At 42.0% G+C, this 21,165-nt stretch overlaps 1 protein-coding gene across 2 annotated transcripts in view; it reads left to right on the forward strand.

Moving 5' to 3' along the window:
• PIEZO1 (piezo type mechanosensitive ion channel component 1 (Er blood group)) overlaps window positions 1-21,165 on the forward strand; it is a 171,625-nt gene that overhangs the window by 75,850 nt on the left and 74,610 nt on the right. For both annotated transcript variants that reach the window (XM_074286205.1, XM_074286204.1), the window contains exon 2: window positions 2,123-2,218. In XM_074286205.1, coding sequence (XP_074142306.1) covers window positions 2,123-2,218 — 96 coding nt within the window. The remainder of the gene's footprint in view (window positions 1-2,122; window positions 2,219-21,165) is intronic.

Below are 21,165 nucleotides of genomic sequence, written 5' to 3' on the forward strand. Positions count from 1 at the left end.
CTGCATTCTGTCTCTCCCTTCTCTTTCCCTCCCATGGAGAAATCAAGAAAACAAAAACATTATAAATATAGTCAAGCAAAATAAATTCCCCCATGGACTATGGAGAGAGAGGACAGAAACAGAAACAGAGACAGAGTGGAGAGAGAGAGAGAGAGAGAGAGAGAGAGAGAGAGAGAGAGAGAGAGAGAGAGAGAGAGAGAGAGAGAGAGAGAGAGAGAGAGAGAGAGAGAGAGAGAGAGAGAGAGAGAGAACGAGAGAGAGACAGAGAGAGAGACAGAGAGAGAGACAGAGAGAGAGAGAGAGAGAGAGAGAGAGAGAGAGAACGAGAGAGAGACAGAGAGAGAGACAGAGAGAGAGACAGAGAGAGAGAGAGAGAGAGAGAGAGAGAGAGAGAGAGAGAGAGAGAGAGAGAGAGAGAGAGAGAGAGAGAGAGAGAGAGAGAACGGAGAGAGACAGAGACAGAGACAGAGACAGAGAGAGATATTGTGTGTGTGTGTAAATTCTCAGTCTGCCTTCTGACTCCATCATCTCTCCATCAGGAGGTAAGCAGCATGTTTCTGTGGTGGGTAATTGTGTTGATCAGAACTCTTAAGTCTTTCAGAGTTCCAACTCTTATTCTATGATACAAATGGAAAAAATAATAAAGCTTTGTTTGCTCTATGTAAAATATACTCATTATAGTTAACTAGCAGAAATGTTTCCATATTTATAAAACTTTCAATATAATAAATTTTGTCTAAGAAAAACTATAAAAACCATGGGATTATATGAGTAGATGGATACTATGACATCAGTAGTCTACATCACCACTCCCTGGTTTCGTGGGTAAAGTGCCAGCCTTGGCACCATGGATCCCTGGATTAAAAACCTGCCCTTAGATTTTTACTAGCTATGTAACTCTGGGAAAGTCACCTAGCTTCTCACATTCTCTGTTTCCTCACTCTGTTTCCCCATCTGTAAAATGGGGTCAATAATAGCACCTCCCTTAGAGGGTTGTTGAAGATCAAATGATGAAATATTTGTAAAGTGCTTTGCAAACCTTAAAATCAATGTGAGCTATTATCATATTGATTAGTTTTCATATTAGGCAGGTAGATAGCACAGTGGATAGAATGCTAGTATCAGGAAGACCTGAGTTACCAATAGACTTCTTAGCTATATGACCTTGCCATTTAACCACAGTCTGCCTCAGTTTCTTCTCATGTAAAATGGGAATCATAATAGTACTTAACTCCTTATAGAGTTGTGAGGATGAGATCATATTTGTAAAGCAGGTCGTGAACCTTAAAGTGAACTATAAATGCTAATGATGAGCTGTAATAACTAGCTTAATGTGATTACAAATTTTATTCAAATCAAGACCTAAATTCATATGAGACTTTCTTTCTAGGAATGCATGTTCTTCCCTGCTGCCCACCTCCACCCCAGTACAATATTCCTTAAGGGAAGAAATGGTGGTATTTGAACTTAGGTCTTCCTGATTTTAGCATTCTTCTTCTTTTTTTTTTTTTTAACTTTTCTATTCCTAACAATGAGCATATAATACCTTGAGCAATTAATAATAATTAATAATAAATAGGCAATTAATATTGAATTAAATTATTAAATTCAATAATTATTTTATTTTCAGGCTTGCATTCTCTCTCTTCTATTTCTCTCATTCTCTCCCTCCCCATTGAGAAGCAAGAAAAACTCAACCAATACAAACATAACTAGTCAAGGAAAACAAATCCCCCCATTGACCTTGCCCGAAACTGTGTTATCAAATAATAAAACAATAGTTAATACTTTTCCCATCCATATTATAGAAAAAGACTTGGAACTTTGAAAAGCTGAAGATTTCTAATCAAGACAGTGACCCATCCTAAAGCAGATCCGTTCAAGTTCACCATCATTTATTTAGGGTGATTTTAGAAATGCAAATATAAACCATTAAAAACAAAAACAATAAAGGGAGAATATGTTTCTGGTTGCAGATAGGTTTTGTTTTTTCTTGCCCTGCCCCTGCCCCCTTCTCTCCTGGAAAGAACCTGGCTCGGGCAGGGAAAGGAGGTTAACCAGAGCCTGATTTGTTCCTCTTCAGTGCCCAGATCTAATCTGCTTCATCTCTTTCCTTCCTCAGCCTGCCTGTTCCGGATCAATGGTCTGTCATTCATTTATCTACTTTTCCTGCTGCTCTTGCCTTGGTTCCGGGGGCCCACCAAACACAGCATCAAAGGTAAGAAAAGAACTGATCTTCCATTTGGTTTCATTGGGAAGCAGCTGGTCAGGAATTGGTGGGGGGGATGTCTGGCATTCCTTAACTCCAAGTGTACAGGACTTGGGAGTCCTCTCTATGAAACGGCCTTAGAATATGTCCCCTTTTTTGGTTCTAAAACCTTGGCAGTACCAATAGACTTCATGAACTCTGCTAAAAGGGACCAAAAAAAAAAAAAAAAAAAAAAAGACAGCATATTATTCCCAGTGACCATTTTTTCCATGAAACAATCATCTTGGGAGCCAAGAAGAAATTGAGGCAGGAGAGCATGTTTTTTAGAGATAATCCAGGAAGGCTTCTCAGAGGAAGTGATTCCTGGGAAGAACCTTAAAGGGAGACAAATACTCTGAGAAATAGAGTGCTCTTGACCTGCAAGTGAAGCCCAAGGCAAAGGTTTTGTGCTGAAGCTACTGGCCAAAGCTGTCCTAGGAACACTGGTTTCCTTGCCAGTGGGGAAGGGAAGTGATGATTTCCCTCATCTCCTTTCTGAGGCTTCAGGGTGGTCCAGGGAAATTTAGAACATAGTTCCTGCCCTCTGGCTAGGGAAAAGATGTACCAGGCAATCCATGGTAAATGCCAAATTCCGTTCCTGGATCAAGCTCATCGTCCATGATGCTAATGGACTAAATCAATGGGTCTCTTGTCCAGCTGCATGGAATGAAAACATTTTGTGTGACTGATGGAGAAGGAGCATGTGTTGAGATGAAGGTCATTAGCTGGGCAGCCCCAGTGGGCTGTGTATGAAACACATAAAAAACCAGAAGGATTGGGGCAGCTAGGTGACTCAGTGGATAGAGCACCAGTTCTAAAGTCAGGAGAACCTGAGTTCAAATATGGACTCAGACACTTAACACTTCCTAGCTGTGTGACCCTGGGTAAGTCACTTAACCCAAGTTAAATTGGCAAGTTGGAAGACTTTCTAGGGGAAGATTCATGGAGACACATGGTCAAGAATGAAAAGACATGGCTCGGTGCAGGGCATAGAGCACTGAGCTTGGAGTCAGCCTCAGACATTACTACGCTACCCTTAGCAAGTCAAGTTAACCTCTGTCTGCCTCAGTCTACCTCAACTGTAAAACAAGAATAATAATAGCATCTTTCCCAGGATTGCTATGAGGATCAAATCAAAATCTTCCCTTCCTGCCCTCCTCCACCCTCCACTCCTATTCATGAAATCACTGACCTTTTCAAGTATTAAGGGATAGGAACAAGGATTTCTGGGAGTTTCAAAGAGAACCAAAGATAAATAGGGAAATCAGAGGTCAATGACCCTTTTTAGAAGATGTGGATAAGCTGGGAGAACTTCTGATTGTGGGTGATTTAAACTGAGATAAGTCCCCTGTGGACTGGGTGAAGCATCCTCAGCTGTGTAACACGAAGAAAAGGTTTATGGGAGTGGTCTGGATGTCTTCTAGGATCCAGAAGGCTGTGGGACCAACAGATCTTTTTATTCAGCTTGGCCCCTGAGGGCAGAATTGGGAGTGATGAGTGGAAATAATAAGGAAGTACATTGAAGCTGGAGGAAAGGGGGCAGCTGGGCCCTGGGGAAAGAAGAAACTAGATTTGGAGTTGGAGAAGATGCTTTGAATCCTGGGTCTATCACTTTCGCTGTTTCCTAATCTCTAAAAGAAAAGCTAAATTTCCCGGCCTTGGAGCCAAATCCTGGAAACCAATAGGAGTAATTACAACTCTCATGGATTATACCACCTGAAGCCTTACATTGTCTCACAATAGCCCCGGGCAAGTAGTAGGGTCCTCAGCAAGGCGCTGGCCTAACTTGTAGGTTCTGGAGCTGAAACGGAACCTTGGTGTCTCTTTATCTCCCCATCCCACCATTAATGTCACTGGAGATGGGATTTGGAAAGGCTCTAAGGACAGGGGATGGTCTGAAAGTCCCCAAGTACCTGGAGAGGGTGCACAGACCTGTTTCTGGAGAGTGCTCCCAGCATCCCGGGTGCTGAGAATAGAAGATTTCTCCTTGCCTCACCCCCTTCAAGAAGAGAAAGAAATATACCCCCTGGGTCAGAATTGTTAGAACTGCCAGTCTGATTTTCTTCCCCACCTCCAGCTGTGCGGAGAGTTGACATTACCCATGGGCAGGATGGGGGGGGGGGGCTGCAGCTGGGCCAAGCTGGGCGATTTTGCTCTTATTCCCTCGGATCAATTCTCTCTTTTTTCCCAGACCCCTCTCCAAGTAGCATGATCACCCTGAAATCTGATTAACTCCCCAAGGTTGCCTTTGCCTGTAACTAACAGCTCCCCAACTGGGAGGGCTACTTACAGTCTCCTCTGCTAAAAGCTCTTTATTTTGTAAATATTTCATGCCTTTTGGTGCAATTTGCAACACTATTCTCTCTAAAAGGCCAAAGGGGGGGAAAAAACACACAGAAAAATTTAAAAAATAAAATAAAACCGAGATTTCTAGTTAAGAGCCAAGGAGGGGAGGGTGAGAACATCCCAGTAAGAACAGAAGAGAAAATAAGTGAGAAAGAGGGACACTATAGGAGGGAGTTAAGCAGGACAGGGAGAGCTCAGGATAGGAGAGCTGCTGGCAGACCTCCCCTTTCCTCCCTCCCTGCCCCTCCCCCAGTCCCCAGCAGCTGCTGCTGAGCTCCACTGGGGCCACTGCCCACTGCTGGCTTTTTCTAGTCCAGAAAGGAAAATGTGAACCTCAGTGGTACCCGTTCCCCTGGCCCAGCAGCGAGCAGGTTTATGAGTTCCACAGCTGCTGGGGGCCCATGAAGCAGCATCTGGTGGAAGATCTGACACTGGTTGGTTAATGTCCTCATGGATGCTGGCCCCTGGCTCACCTTCTCCCTCTTCCTTGCTTTCCCCTCCACCTCTCTCACAGGGGAAACTCCTGAGCAGACCTCTGCTTGTGAAAAAGATGGAAACTAGCTTATCTCTGGCCCAGGGGAGAAAGGCAGGGGGCTGGATTCACTGGATCAGAACATGTTCTGACCTATGGACCACAACAGGAGACCAGGGAGTTCAGCCCACGACTTTGCTTGGAAGGAATAGGAATGGCGTTCTACTGTTTTGAAGGGGACTCTTAAGCTTTTTCCCAGAAAGATTCCAGTCACTGGCCCACTACTTGGCCATGGAACTCACTTATAGCCTCACCCCCTTTGTCACCCCACCCAGTGCATTTAGAACCAGAGGTCAAAGCACATGGAGCAATAGGATAGTAGCCAAGCATCCCATCAGGTCTCTTGTGATGAGTGTGGAGATGCCTATTGAGGGCACCCAGAGAGTCAGGGGTGAGCCTATGTGTAGCTCCTAATGCTTGGTACTGAGCTCAGTCACCTTCTGGGGAGCAGACCGAACTGTCCATCCTTCTCCTATGGACTAGCCTATATCTCCCACCATGGCATGTGGGTGGGGCGCCTTCTCACAGGAACATGTAGATTTGGGTGCCGCTAGCCCCAAACTGCCTCTCATAGTTGTGGGATCTTGAACAAGTCACTAGATTTTACATTTCCAGATCTGTAAAATGAAGGAGGGAGGGAGTGGACTTAAAAGACACTCAGGTCCTTTTAGATCTAAATCTATATTTCGATGATACTGGTCTTTATAGGATTATAGATTATAGATTATAGGGGGGATATTAAATAGAGAATGTCAGGGTTGAAAGGGGTTTTAGACTCTATGTAGCAAGTCAGTAAATTCTACCATATTAAGATACCTGAAACAATACCTGTTGTCATCCCTTGGGTTGAGGCATTTTCTATTAAAAATGCATTTGTGGGGCAGCTAGGTGGTGCAGTGGATTGAGAACCAGCACTGAAGTCAGGAGGACCTGAGTTCAAATCTGGTCTCAAACACTTAACACTTCCTAGCCGTGTGACCCCTGGGCAAGTCACTTAACCCCAATTTCGAAGGAAGGAAGGAAGAAAGGAAGGAAGGAAGGAAGGAAGGAAGGAAGGAAGGAAGGAAGGAAGGAAGGAAGGAAGGAAGGAAAGAAAAATGCACTCATTACATCTACTGGGGATAAAACAATATTTTCATAGTTGGTTGTTGTTGGTCAATTGTTTTCAGTTGTGTACGACAATTCACAACCCCCATTTAGGATTTTCTTGACAAAGATAGATACTGGAGTGTTTTGCCATTTCTTCTCCAGCTCATTTTACCAAGAAGGAAACTGGAGACAGAGTTAAGTGACTTTCCCAGGATCCCACAGCTAATAAGTGGAGTGTCCAAGGTAGGATTTGAACTCAGGAAGATGAGCCTTCCTGACTCTAAGACCAATGCTCTTTGTACCATGGCACCCCATAGCTGCTTCTTCCCATTTAACCCAGTGGGATCAAAGGCCTTAATCCAGGCCTTTAATAGCTTCCTAGTATCTACCAAACAAGATTCCTTCCCTTGTTTTTGGAGATCCTCCACAACTTGCTTGACCCCAAGACTCCAGTCTTCCCATCTACTTCTGCTATTCTTGCATCCCGTGCTCCAGCTGAACCCAAAAATCCTGTGTTTTCCCATATCCCTTCACATTTCATCTTTCCAGAATCTTTCCCAACCCATTTCTCTTTGTCTTATTCTTGGTCATACTTCAAGGGATGGCTCAAATGCCAGCTCCTCCATGATGCCTTTATTGTGTCTAGCCAAACCAGAAATAATTGTCCTTTTTCCTGAACTCCCACACGGGAAACATCGAGCTTTGCTTCCCAGGGTTGGTGTGAGGTCAAATGAAATTAATATCTGTAAGATCCTGTGCAAACCTATGTAAATGCCAATTGTTGTTATTATTGTTATTAATATAATTACTCATTTCAATTCAATAAGCAATTATTAAATACTGTGTGCTAGACACTGCACTGGAGGATACAAAGACAAATAAAATCCTCTCTTCAAAGAGCTTACATTCTGCTGGATATTGGGAGGAACAACATGTGCCTAAAAGTCACAACACATGACTCTTAATGACCCCTTTTGGGTTTTCTCCCCAAAGACATTGGAGTGGTTTGCCATTCCCTTCTCCAGCTCATTTTACAGATGAAGAAACTGAGGCAAAAGAGGGCAATAACTGTGACCAAATCTAGCAAAATCTAGCTAGTAAATCTTAGGTCAGATTTCAACTCAGAAAGATGAGTCTTACTAACTCCAGGTGAGAAAATTGATTATTGAGGGGGAATTAGGAAAAGCTTTACCTTTGCTTCGAAGGAAGTTAGAGGTCCTGTAGTGTAGAATCAAGGAGAGTGAGTTATCCAGACATGAAGGACAGACTGTGCAAAGACAAGAAGGTGGGAGATATATCACCCATGGGGAATATCAAATTAAGTCATTTTAGCTGGAACATACAGTACAGGATAGGGAAGACTGAAAGAGCACTGAAAAGAAACTGGAGTCAAATTGTAAAGGGCTTCAACTGTTACATGGAGAAGTCTGTGGTTTTTTGTTTTGTTTTCCTGGAAGCAATAAGGAGCCACTGAAGCTTCTTGATCTAGTGATTAGCATAGTTACATTGATGTTTTAGGGATATCAATAAACAATAATACAGGGCAATAGACCAGCAAAGCCAAATGTATGGAGGAGAGAGCGTCAGCCTAAGAAGCTCTGCCTGCCAACGGAGCGAATGTCACTTTCACATTGCTGGCTGGCCAGCTCTGGTTCCTTATGCCCTACCAGGAAATAGCTGGCAGAATAGAAGTCTTCCCTTTCTCCTCTCGGTGTTCCTGCTCTCCCTTGCTGCTGGTACAATTCCGATGATACCCTCCCTGCTATGTGGGGCTGGAGGGCTTAGCCCATACTGTGAATATTGAGTATGGAAGCAGGAGGAAGGAAGGAGCTACCTTCACCCAGATTGGCCTTCAAGGACAATGCTGAGGGATGAAACCTCCTCTTTTCTCATTCATTCAACCAGTCCTTGGTACTATACTACGTGCTAGAAAACATCTGGTTCTGGATTTGAACTCGGGTTCTATCACTTTGGTCAGATTCTTGACCCCAGGATTGCTCCTAGATGTAGATGTATAATCTTGGGCAAATCAAATGACTTTGCACCTCAGTTTCCTAATCTGTACCACAGCGATAATGATACCTGCATGCTCAGCTTGTGTCACAGAATAGTCATAAAAATCATAGATATAAAAGGGTGGAGACAATCAGATAATCAGGGACAGTCTCATCCAACCCCTTATTTTACACGAGTTAACCAAAGCCCATTCTAACTGTTTCAAGGCCACACCAGTAGTAAGTATTAGAGGTGGGATTTGAACCCATGACCACCAGAGTCAGTGCTTTTTCTTCTAAAATGTTTTGTGGAAATAGACAAGTTAATAATGTCTATACCAAAGTGCTTTGTAAACTCTAGAGCCTGCCCAAGCTTCCAAAGCTTTCTCACACTGAAAATGCTTCTGAGCTTGTGGTCCTTCTTCTAATGGGCATTCATGCACAAAGCTCTCTCCCTCTCCTTTTTCATGTGTCATTTCCCTCATTGGAAAGTAAGCTCTCTGAGGGCAGGAGCTATCTTTTTTGCTTGCCTCCCATCCCCAGCCCTTAGCACCTGTGCTCTGCACATAAGCAAAGAAACTGTAGAGCTCATTTAAGTAGTCTCCTGGGGTGAGAGAGGCAGAAACAGACTGGATGGGCCTTGTCCAAAGCTACAGTAGCAAAACCAAGACTCCAGCCCCGGGCTCCCAAACCTACTGCTCCTTTGCTGGGTGTGCTGCCTTCCCAGGACAGTGAGCTTCTCCTGTGAATCTTTATTCCACACCCCTGGCAGGCTTTCAGAGCGGAAAGAGTAGAAAGAGGAAGGGCTGGGACTGGGAAAGAGATCAGTGAACAAAGGCTTGAAGAGAGCTTGTGAAGGGAGAACTCTGGGGCTGGCTTCCCTCTCTCCCCTCCTGGTGACAAAGGAGTGCTTATGAGCTCAGCCTGCTGGCTTGAGAATGAGTCACTGGGTAGGGCCCCGGAGCTCCGAAACCCCTGGCTCTGGGGTCTGCTATTTCCTCTGTACCTGGTCTAGCTCCCTCAGAGGGAGGGGGGCATTCCCTGGGCCCAGCAGCAGGGGGTGACTCTAACAAGCAGCAGACCTCCACAGGCATTGGCCATTGGAAGATGGAATTTGAGGAGGGTTTGACAGGGTAGCTCAGTGGTAAGAACAATAACACAGCTCCCGATTCTCCTTCAAATTGGAGAGCTAAAGAGACTAGTCAGCCTCTTTCATTTTACAAATGAGGAAACTTGGGGCCCAAAAAGATTAAGTAGTGTGTCCAGAGTTGTCTAAATAAGCTCTGAGCTGTTATTTGAACCTGCACTATGTCAATCCTACAATTTGAAGTTGAAAAGCCCTACAATTTGGCTGCTTTTCTGGCCCTTATTTCTTTCATCTGTAAAGTGGTAGCATCCTCTGGTAGAAAAGCGTTGGCACAGTTCCCTGCAAGTGCCTAATTAAAAGGTGATTTATTGCCCCCAAACTCCCAGGTCTCAGTTTCCTCATTTGTAAAATGTTCCCACAAATCTCTCCCACACTGAAGCCTTTGAGCCTAAATGATACTGTCTTTGCTCACTAATTGCATCTAATCTCTAGTTCTCAGAAGGCTAATTAGTCCAATAAGGATGCTTCTTTTTCTTTCTCTCTGTTCCCTCAGCTAGACTAAAGATAGTGGGAATCTCAGGAGAATGAAGACCATGTGCAGGGCTCCTACAACAATGGAATGGCAAGGATATTGCAGGTTGGATTTGAGAGAATGGGGTCTGTTAGTGAGATATTTTAGGGTTTTTTTTTGTTGTTGTTTGTTTGTTTTTTTGGTAAGGCAGTGGGGTTAAGTGACTTGCCTAGTGTCACACAGCTAGGAAATCTCAAGTGCCTGAGGCTGGATTTGAATTTAGCTCCTCTTGACTCCATTCTGCCATGCAGCTGCCCCGATATCTTAGAGCTTTAAAGACTCAGTGGAACCTTAGAGGCAGCTTCCTCCATAGGTCCTGATTCTTGGAATCAGTGCAGCTCAGATCCTTATGGTCTCTCATGAATACTCACTTAGGAATAACCTCCTTGCTTCAAGCCTCCTTATTTCCAATCCATCCCTCGAATAGCTGCTTGAAGTGCACATCTGATGGTGTGATTTCTTTGTGCAGATAGTTCTGTTGGCTTTTTTTTCTGGCAGCAAACAAAAATTTCGTATTTGGCATGTAAAGCTCTTCTCAGGCTGGCTACTACCTGTCTTTGGGATTTTTACAAATGATTCTTCTTGGTATCCTCCACATTCCAGCCAAGTGGGCCTAGATGCTGTTTCTCATCATTGTATCACCTGCCTCTGCTGCCTTTGTCCAGTTGTTCCCCATATCTGGAATGCCCCCATTCTTAGGATCTCTTATTTCTTTCAAAACTCCTGTGTCCTTCTATGTGAGGCTTTTGCTGACTCCTCCAGCTTCCCTTGTCCCCATCTCCTGAATCACCTTTCTATTTGTTGGTATCTTGTTTCCCCTTGATAGAATGTCATCTTCTTGAAGGCAAGTGGTGTTTCATGTTTGTCATTGTAGTCTATATGCCTAACACAGGGGTTGGCATGTGGTGGCTATTTAATACATATTTGTTTATTGATTGATTGATTAGTAAGAAGCCCCTGTTTCCAAGAATTGTATCAAGCTGAGTGAGTCTTGCTTAAATAAGAGTCTCAATTACACCTGTCTTGGCAGAAGGATGACCCCATGACTGGGGTCAAACCCATCTTGACCATCTGAAAGACAGAGTGGTCATTCATCAGCAAAAAGGCACTTAAGGTGGAAGAAATGCTCCATCTCTGTGTGTAACTGGTCTTTGGACTCCAGGTGCTTCCTCTCCAAGGGAGTTCCCACCATATTGAACATCTTTGCCAGATATTACTATTTATTACACACCCTCAGAGGACCTGGTATTGTGGCAGAACAGGAAAAACACAATCTTTTTTTTCTCAATTATATCTTTTATTACTAAAGCTTTATATTTTCAAAACATATATGTAGATAATTTTCAACATTCACTCCTGCAAAACCTTGTGTTCTAATTTCTTCCCCTCCTTTTCCCCAACACCTATCCTAGATGGCAAGTAATCCACTATAGGTTAAACATGTGCAATTTCCACAAATATCATGCTGTGCAAGAAAAATCAGATCAAAAAGGGAAACAATGAGAAAGAAAATAAAATGCAAATAACGACAAAAAAAGTGAAAATACTATGTGATCCACACTCAGTTCCCACAGTCCCCTCTCTGAGTGCAGATGGGTCTCTCCATCACAAGATCTTTGGAACTAGCCTGGATCTCCTTGCTGTTGAAAAGAACGTGTCCATCAGAATTCATCCTATAATCTTGCTGTTGTTGTGTATAATGATCTCCTGGTTCTGTTCACTTCACTTAGCATCAGTTCATGTAGGTCTTTCCAGGCTTTTCTGAAATAATCTTCCTGATCAAAACACAATCTTTGAGGTTAGAAAAGACTGCATTTCATCTGGTCTCACAACTTAGTATCTTTTATCCAGAATTAGTCACTTAGTAAGTAAATAAACAAAGTAAACAAAACAAAAGCAACAAGCATTTATTAAATGCTTACTATGTATCAAGGGCTGTATAGAGTACTCTGGATACAAAGATATGGAGTTTCCCTGCCTATGCAGAGTTCACAATCTAATGAGAGAGATAACAGCCAAGCAATGATGTCCATATACAATTTTGAGCCTCTTTAAAACAGGATATTATTAGTTATCTCATGGGATTATAGAGTTTTGTAAGTCTTCACATATAAAAGGTGCTTAATAAATGATTGTTGAATGACTAATGGACATCAAGGGGAATCTAGATGGTGCAGAATTTATCTGAGTTCAAATCCAGCCTCAGACATTAATTGTATAATCCCAGGCAAATCCCTTAACCCCAGTTTGCCTCAGTTCCTCATTTGTAAAATGGGGAACCCTGGAGAAATGAAACACCGCTCTTGTACTTTTGTCTAGAAAACCCCAAGGACAATGTCAGTGGGATCATGTACAGTCAGACATGACTGAATGACAACAAACTGATCTCAAAGTGCTAGAGAAATGTGAGTCATTCTTATTTAACCTTTTGGGAGTCTCCGGAGGCAGGTCGAAATGGGGCTGTATCTCTGTTTAGAAGTACAAAAGTTGGCAAGTTTCAAATGGAACTTGTCATCCTCCATGACCATGCCCAGGCTGGTCCCTGAGATCCTCCCCATCCTGACTTTCCTTTTGCCAGTGAAGTCACCTCCTTCTCCCAGTCACTCAGGCTTGCAACTCCACGTGGTGTCATCTTGGCTTTGTCCCTTTGCCTTCCCCCACCCCTACCCCTTGCTCAGTAGCCAATTCCTATCGATGCTTCCCATGTAGCCTCTTGCAAATGCATCCCTGCCTTTCCATTTCCTAGCTTGGCGCCTCCCTCATTCTGGCCCTCATTACCTCATGTCTGGATAGTTGAAGCAGCAGCGCCCCACAGTATCCCCCTCCAGTCTCCCTCCCTCGCCAGCCCATCCTGGTCTGTGCAAGCTGCCAGATTAATCGTCACTCGGGTGCAGCTTTACTCTGATCACAATCCTCCACAGAGGTTGTTAACGGAATCAAGGCTAGACAGACATCTCCCCCATCTCTCCCTGGCCCCATCCCCAGATGGTCAAGGTTCTCTCCAATCTAGCTCTGAAGTAAACTTCTAACAGAATTGGATTCAACAGACCTGTTAAGTACCTACTAGACACGGGGCAAGAGTTACAAATAATAATGCAAATTATTATAATACAAATACCAAAAAAAAAAATTACAAAATAACACACACAAAAAAATACCCCCACACCCCCCAGCAATAATAACATGTGCTAGACACTGTGAGATTTACAAATATCATCATGTTTGATCCTCATAACAATCTTGGTAGGTAGGTGTTTTTATTATCCCTATTTCACAGGAAATCAAGGCAGAGACTAAGTGATTTACCCAAAATCACATAGCTAGCATGGGTGTAAAGCTAAATTGGAACTCAGGTGTTCCTGATTCTTGGCCCAGCACTCAATGCATTAAGACCCCTAGCTTCCCTAAAAAGGCAGAGAAAGGAAAGAAACAGTTCCTGCACTCACAAACTTATATTTCACTGGTGTTAGTGGGAATGGAGACATAACTCATACTTTGCTAATTAATACTGTTTAATAGGAATAGTTATTGATCAATATTTAATCAATTATTATTAATTAATAAAACAGTGCTAAACATTTCATACTACTAAATTAATACAAAGCAATTGTGAGAAGAATGGGGCAATAATAAGTGGGAAGAAGCTAGGGAAAAGCCTCTTATGGGGTAGATCTGGAGCTGTGTTCTGAAGCAAGTTAGGGAGTACAAGTGGCAGAGTATGGGAAAAGGCCCAACATGTAAAGAAAGGTATGGATGGATGTTGCAAAAGGAGGCTCTGAGTGAAAAGGAGACAACGTGAAGGAAATAATATTAAATAGGACTAGAAAGGGAGGTGAGAGTCAAATTGTAGAGAAATTTTTAAATGCCAGCCTGAGGTAATATGAAATAGGACTAGAAAGGGAGGTGGGAGCCAAATAGTAGGGAGCTTTTTAAATGCCAGGTTAAAGATTTTGTATTTCATCCTGGGGAATAGGAAGCCACTGAAGATTTTTATGGAGGGAAATGACATGGTCAGATTATTTGTTGTTCAGTCATTTTAGTTATGTTTAACTCTCCGTGACCCCCTGTGGGATTTTCTTGGCAAAGATCCTGGTGTGCTTTGGCATTTCCTGCTTCAGCTGGTTTTAAAGATAAGGAAACAGGCAAACAGGATTAAGTGACTTGTCCAGGGTCACATAGCTGTTATCTGAGACAACTCAATACAAAAAGTGATGTCCCAATCGGGTCCCTGGCCCTTTGCTCCCTCCTGTCTTTGGAATATTTGCTCACACTGTTCTATCTTTGTTTGTTAAACCTGGTATGATATACTTTTCTGTGAAGTTTCCTCTGATTTCTCTAAAACAGCCACTCCTACCTCTTTTTGGGATACTTTCCCAAAGTACCTTGGATTGTAGATATTTTGCAAATATCTTATCTGTCTGAAGAGCAAGAATACACATTTCTTTTTGGAGGGGAGAAGAGATGACCCTTGCTTTTTTTTTCCTTTCAATTGTCAAGCTTCCCCCCCCAACTCTTCCACATTCCCTATCTCCCCATTGGTGGAGAGAGGGTAAGAAATATATAAAACCTTTGCACAAATGAACAGTCAAGCATAATAAATCCCTTGGTCACATCAAAAATGTGCATCTCATTCTGCATATTTAGTTTCTCTTTCTTTTGTCAGAAAGGAGCAACATCCTTCATCCTCCACTTCTCTGGAATCACAGTCAATAATTGTGTTGATTAAAGTTCTTAAGTCTTCCAGAATTGTTTATTTTCACAATGTTATCATTTTGGTGTACATCATTTTTCCAGTTCTGTTCAGATCACTCTGCATCAGTTCAGATATGTCTTCTCAGATTCTTTCTTTTCTTCCTTCATTTCTTATAAATAGGAACTATATATTAGTCAATTCAATTCCATCAACATTTATTAAACATTTTTGGTATACAAGGTCCTGTGCTAGATGCCAAGATATGAAGATATATCAGACTCTGCTCTCAAGGAACTTCCAGTCTAACATAATTCTTTAAGCTTTTCCTTATATCCAGTAAAACATCAGCCTCTCTTCATCTTCTACTTCTTGGTGCTGGTTCTACCTTTGGGCCACATAGCAAAAGTTTCCTTTCTAATCCATGCATTTTATCATTTGTACAGTTTATTCTGAGAAGTTCTAGTTTCAAGACATTGCCACAGGGTACCATTTACAAGAAGAATTAACACAAAAGGTTAAGGACTTCTGATCTAATAGGAGGAGTATGGACTCACAAAGAATATGGAAGTCAGATGAAGCATATGAGAAATTTAATTAAGAAGGCTAGCTCAATTTTAGGAGGGAAGATTTAAGACTTGGGTCTTAAAGGAAGGAAGGGTAGCCACATAGCAGGATCCAGAATTTGGAAGGGTTTCCTGAAGCCATCAAGGCCAACCAAACCTGACTGAGATCCCTCTATTCATATCCCCTTTTATGAGTGGTCTTCCAGACTACTTTGAAAACTTTCCAAAATGGGCATCCCACCATTTCCATATACAGTTCATTCTACTTTGGGACAGCTCTAGTTGTTGGAACATTTCTCCCGACATCCAGCAAAAATCTACCTCCTTGAAGCTCTTCCCTGTAAGAATTGGTTCTGCCCTCTGGCCAAAAAGAACCGGCCTAATTCCTCTCCCACAAGGCACTGCTTCAAATACTTGAAGATCCCTTCCATATCCCCTTTAAGGCTTTTCTCTAGAAAGAAGATCCCTAGTTGCTTTAGTCATTCCTCACACAGCATTTCAACATCCTGGAGTCATCTTCTGTCCATTCCAGTTTGTTCAAGCCTTTCCCAAAATACGGTTTCCAGAATGGTCCACGATATTCCAAAAGTGATCTTACCGGAGCAAAGGAAAGATACTGACTATTCAGGCTGTGCTCTGAACTTCCTCCATCATGCCTAGAAACCTTATAATCCTGGAAGCTCCCTCCAGTCCCAGAATTCATATATTGGGAAGCCTCTAATTGGGTGGTACCTCCCAGAACCTCCATTTAATGAGGGACTCCAGGTCTCATTTCTTTCCAGGATGCACTTTACCTTTATTCAACACATCTTTGTCCCCCCCTTTCAGCTTCTTGTTACATGTTGCCTATCCCCATTAGAAAGTTTATTTATTTGTAATACACATTGTTTTATGAATTACGTTGGGAGAGAAAAATCAGAGCAAAAGAGAAAACCCATAGGAGAGATTAAAAACAAACAAACAAACAAACAAACAAACAAAAAAAAAACCCAGAAAAGAAAGACATGAACATAGCATGAGTTGATTTACATTCAGTCTCCTTAGTTCTTTTTCTGGATGCAGATGTCATTTTCTGTCTCAAGTCTATTGGGATTGCTTTGGATCACTGAACTATAGAGAAGAATCAAGCTTTTCATAATTTATCATCACACATTCTTACAATGAATTCCTAGTTCTGCTTGTTTCACTCAGCATCAATTCATATAAACCTTTCCAGGCTTTTCTACAATTAGTTTGTTCATCATACACAATAATATTCCATTACCTTCATGTACCACAGCTTATTCAGCAATCCCCAACTGATTATCTCCATTAGAAAGTAAGCCTCTTCTGTTGTCTAGAATCTGTCTAGAACTTGGTCAGGGTGGCAATATGTGGCGCCTCTCTACCCTTAAACCGTCATTTGTCCCCCACCCCAGCCCTGGAAAAAATACTGCATACACTTGGAGTGCATCCTTTTATCCTTGTTAGTTATTGTGAGATTGCTGTGTATGTCAATAAGCACATTTGTAAATTCGTTATTTACAGAAAGAGAATTGCAGAATCATAGTGCAGGATTCCAGAATTTGTTGTAAACATGACTTAAAGTCATAATATAATAATAAAGGTGAAATTTCAATGAAATATCACCTTGGCCCTTCAAAACGGGGAAAATTCCATCCACTTCCTTTCCTCCCCAGATCCTCTTTGTCACCAGGAAGTAGACCTCAAACCCTTGGATTATGGAACTAGTGGAAGACTCCATCAATTGGGGTTTCAGGGTTAGCATTGTCTTTATACCAATAACTTATGTTTTTTTTTTTTTAAACGCAAATTGATATGGAAAGTTTTTTAAAATGTGACATTGTTCAAGGCAATTTTTTTGACATGATATGTTAAATAGCATCAATTACATAAATATGAAATATCAATATAAACTAAATATGAAATAAATATCAATTAAATATGAAAAAAAGAAAGTAATCTTGAGATTAAGAACTGACTTTCTTCTACTTGTCTATGCACAAAGTAAGCACTTAATAAGGACTCTCCAGTCTCTCTTACTTTCCCTGTATCTCCAGTAGATCCCCACATAATGTCAAGCACTTAGTGGAAGAGACTGGGTGATTTGTCCAAGGTCATACAGTGAGTCCTTGGTAGAGCTTACATGGGAAGCTGGTGTTCTTATAGGTGGCTTAGGTATCTATAGGATAGGTGTCAATCTTGTGTGCAGAACTTGTCTCTCCTTGCCCCAATCACTAGACACCAAGCCGCTGCTTGTCTCATTCATGATCATTAATTCAGAAGTGAAAGGTACCTTTGAGATCAGCATCGAACCCCGTATTTTACGAATAAGAAAAATGAAATGGATCGACTTGATTGAGGTCTCCCGGAGTAAATGGGAATATATTTTAAATCTAGTATTATTTCCACTGTGTCAAGGCCTTTTTACTGGTAACTCTCAGGTTTTCAAATTACCAAGGTGCAAGGTTCAAGGTCTATTACAGCCTTTCCTGAGGGAAGCATAATCCCCTTCTGCCCCTCTCCTTTTTCTCGATTCAGGCTCTTTAGCTCCAGAATAGGTTACAGCAAACTTGCTGCTTCTTTCCCTGGGTCTTTTTTTCCTCTTTCAGGCTCAGGCTTTGATGTACAAATGATGTGTCTCAATCCTGACCTCTGAAAGCTATTAGCCTGGCTTCTTCTCAAATTTTTTTCTTACCAGTTTTTCCTGTTTCAGAAGGAGTCTCCATGACCTCTCCTATCCAGGTATTCTGGCTGGGTCTCTCCACCAGAGCCAGGAGAGCCTGCCTGTCTGGGACAGTTCCCTCCAATTGCAGCCTTCCCTTGAGCTTCAGTTCCCTCTGTGAGGCTGCCTTAGTATATCCTGAAAGATGTTGTCTAGATATTTTTGTGGCAAGCCAAAGGCTTGAGGAGGAAGGGAGAGAAGGGAACTAGGTTCAGAGCCAAAATATCTGGATTCAAATCCCAGTTCTCCCATTTACTCAGAGGAACTTCAATCAAGTCCCTTCACTTCTCTAGGATTAAAACAAGGGTTTTTGATTTCTGTGTCACAAACCCCTGAAAAAGCCTCTGGACCCCTTTTCAGTCATGTTCTTAAAAATCTAAAATAAAATGCCCCAGATTACAAAAGGAAATGAGTCATATTAAAATATAATTATTTTAAATTTTTTTTTTAAGTTTATAGATCAAATGCCATTCACACCAGAGAGAAAACTATGGAGACTGAATATAGTTTTAAACATCATATTTTTATCTTTTTTTTTGTTTGATTTTTTTTTTTTTTTGCTTTTTCTTTCTCATGGTTTTCTCCCTTTTGGTCTGATAAATGCTGTGCACCATGACAAATATGGAAATATATTTGTAAGGCTTGTAAATGTTTAATCTATATCAGATTGCTGTCTTGGTGTGGGCATGGGGGGAAGTAAGGAAGGGAGGAAGAAAAAAATTAGGAACACAAAACTTTACAAAAATGAATGTTGAAAACTATCCTTACGTGTATCTGGAAAAATAAAATACTACTGAGGAAAAAAAGTTTATGGACCCCCAGGTTAAGATCCCTAGACTGGTAGAAGTGTCTCCCTTTCTCATATGTAATAGACCATCATCTCCTTATCATGGTTCCCTTCCTCCAATAAACTCCATGAGGATGGGAATTTGGTCATTTATCCTCTTAGTAGCTTCAGCATCCAGCCCTGCACAACCCACAGTGTCTTACACAGAGTATTTTTACTCTGAGGTTTCTTTCTAGAGTGTATTTTTAATAAATGTTTGTTGAATTAATGAAAAGGAAAAGATCGAAAGGAGGAGGAAAAGAGAAGATATATATCACATATATAATATCTCTATATATGAAGGACAGTGTCCCGTTTCTCACCTTTAGATTGGTAACATCTGGCCACCATCAAACCATCAAACCTTTTTTTTCTTTTTTTTCCCTGAGGCTGGGGTTAAGTGACTTGCCCAGGTCACATAGCTAGGAAGTGTTAAGTGTCTGAGACCAGATTTGAACTCAGGTCCTCCTGAATTCAAGGCTGGTGCTCTCTCCACTGCACCACCTAGCTGCCGCTACCATCAAACCTTAAATCAACAACTTCCTCAGCTAGGGACGGGAGCTTTAAAAATGTAAACACTTGGCTCTACTGGGTCTGTGTACCAAAGAGATTCTTTAAAGAAAGGAAAAGGATCCAGATGTGCAAAAATGTCTGTAGCAGCTTTTTTTGTAATGGCAAGGAACTGAGTGGATGCCCATTAGGTGGGAAATGGTTTAATATGTAATGGTATACGAAGGTTATGGAATATTATTGTTCTATAAGAAACAATTAGCAGGATGATTTCAGAAAGGCCTGGAGAGACTTACATGAACTGATACTGAGTGAAATGAGCAGAATCAGGAGATTATCGTATGCAGCAATAGCAAAACTATAAGATAATCAATTCTGACGATGTGGCTCTTTTCAACAGTGAAGTAGTTCCAATAACCTTATGATGGAGAGAGCCATCTGCACCCAGAGAGAGGATTGTGGGAACTGAATGTGGATCACAACATAGTGTTTTCACCTTTTTTGTTGTTTGCTTGAATTTTGTTTTTTCTCATTTTTTTTTCCTTTTTGATCTGATTTTTCTTGTACAGCAAGATAATTGTGGAAATATGTATAGAAGAATTGCACATGATTACTATGTATTGGATTACTTGCCATCTAGGGGAGGAAGGTGGGAGAAAGGAGGGAGAAAAAATTTGGAACACAAGGTTTTATAAGGGTGAATGTTGAAAACTATCTATGCATATGTTTTGAAAATAAAAGCTTCACAAAATTAAAAATACAAATGCAAAGACACTGAAGTGGTAATGACCTAGCAGGCATTTCCTCAGGAAGGCTGGAGGCAGAAGGCAGAGGTTGGGGACCTATTGGGGGGAAGAAAAGACTCTCAGGTTCCTGAAGGGTGGGGGCCTACTAGGCAAGAGTGAACCTGGACTCACTAGAGAGCCTGAATCAGGGGCCTAGTATTGGAACTGGGCAGTACCTTAGGTCACAGAATGTTTTTAAAAAATAGATTGTTATTGATATTTTTTGTTTTTACATCACCTAGATTTTCCCCTGTATCCCTCACCTCCTCCTAGCCATTTTTTTTTTATTTAAAAAATTACAGGAAGAAAGAGGTTGGGAATTCAGCAAAACCAGTCAGCATATTGAAAAAAAAAATCTGATGTTATATACAATGTCCCACATCTGTGGACCTGTGGACTCCTACCTCTGCAATGGAGAGGGGAGGGAAGGAGTCTTGGAGAGACACAAATTCAGACAGAGAAACAGAGAGAGAGAGAGAGAGAGAGAGAGAGAGAGAGAGAGAGAGAGAGAGAGAGAGAGAGAGAGAGAGAGAGAGAGAGAGAGAGAGAGAAGGAGACAGAGAGACAGAGAGAGAAGGAGACAGAGAGACAGAGAGAGAGAGACAGAGAGACAGAGAGAGAGAGAGAGAGAGAGAGAGAGAGAGAGAGAGAGAGAGAGAGAGAGGAAGAGACAGAGAGACAGAGAGACACAGAGAGACACAGAGAGAGAGACACACAGAGAGACACACAGAGAGCAAGAGTCTAGTCCAATCTGTTCATTTTACAGATGAAATCTCAGGTCTTCTATCTCCCAAGGCTCAGTGCCTTTTTCTACTGTATCACAATTCTCTAGTAGGATGTAGGGAAGAGCTAAGCTCTTGGACGTATTAAAATCCCACCCCCAGCTCCAGATGCTAGCATGCCCCTATATCTCTGGCTGGCTTGCTGGGCCCATAACCTCCTGGCTTTTCCCTCTCTTTCCTTTTCCCCCAATTCCAGTGACACTCACATCCCTCTGGCTGACTCCCCTTCACCCCCTACTTTTTTCCCTCTTTCTGCTCCAGGCCTGGGCCACAGCCAGGAGCAAACGCTTCCAAATGTTCCGGGTGCCTTTGCCATCCCGCCTCCAGCCTGCCTTCTTTCCCACACTGCTCCTCATTCCTTCCAGGAGCTCCACCCTGATGTTCTGATCCCTTCCATCCCACTCTGGAAAGATA

Source organism: Sminthopsis crassicaudata, chromosome 2 (genome assembly GCF_048593235.1).
Source record: "Sminthopsis crassicaudata isolate SCR6 chromosome 2, ASM4859323v1, whole genome shotgun sequence".
In the NCBI taxonomy this organism is placed as follows: Eukaryota; Metazoa; Chordata; class Mammalia; order Dasyuromorphia; family Dasyuridae; genus Sminthopsis; species Sminthopsis crassicaudata.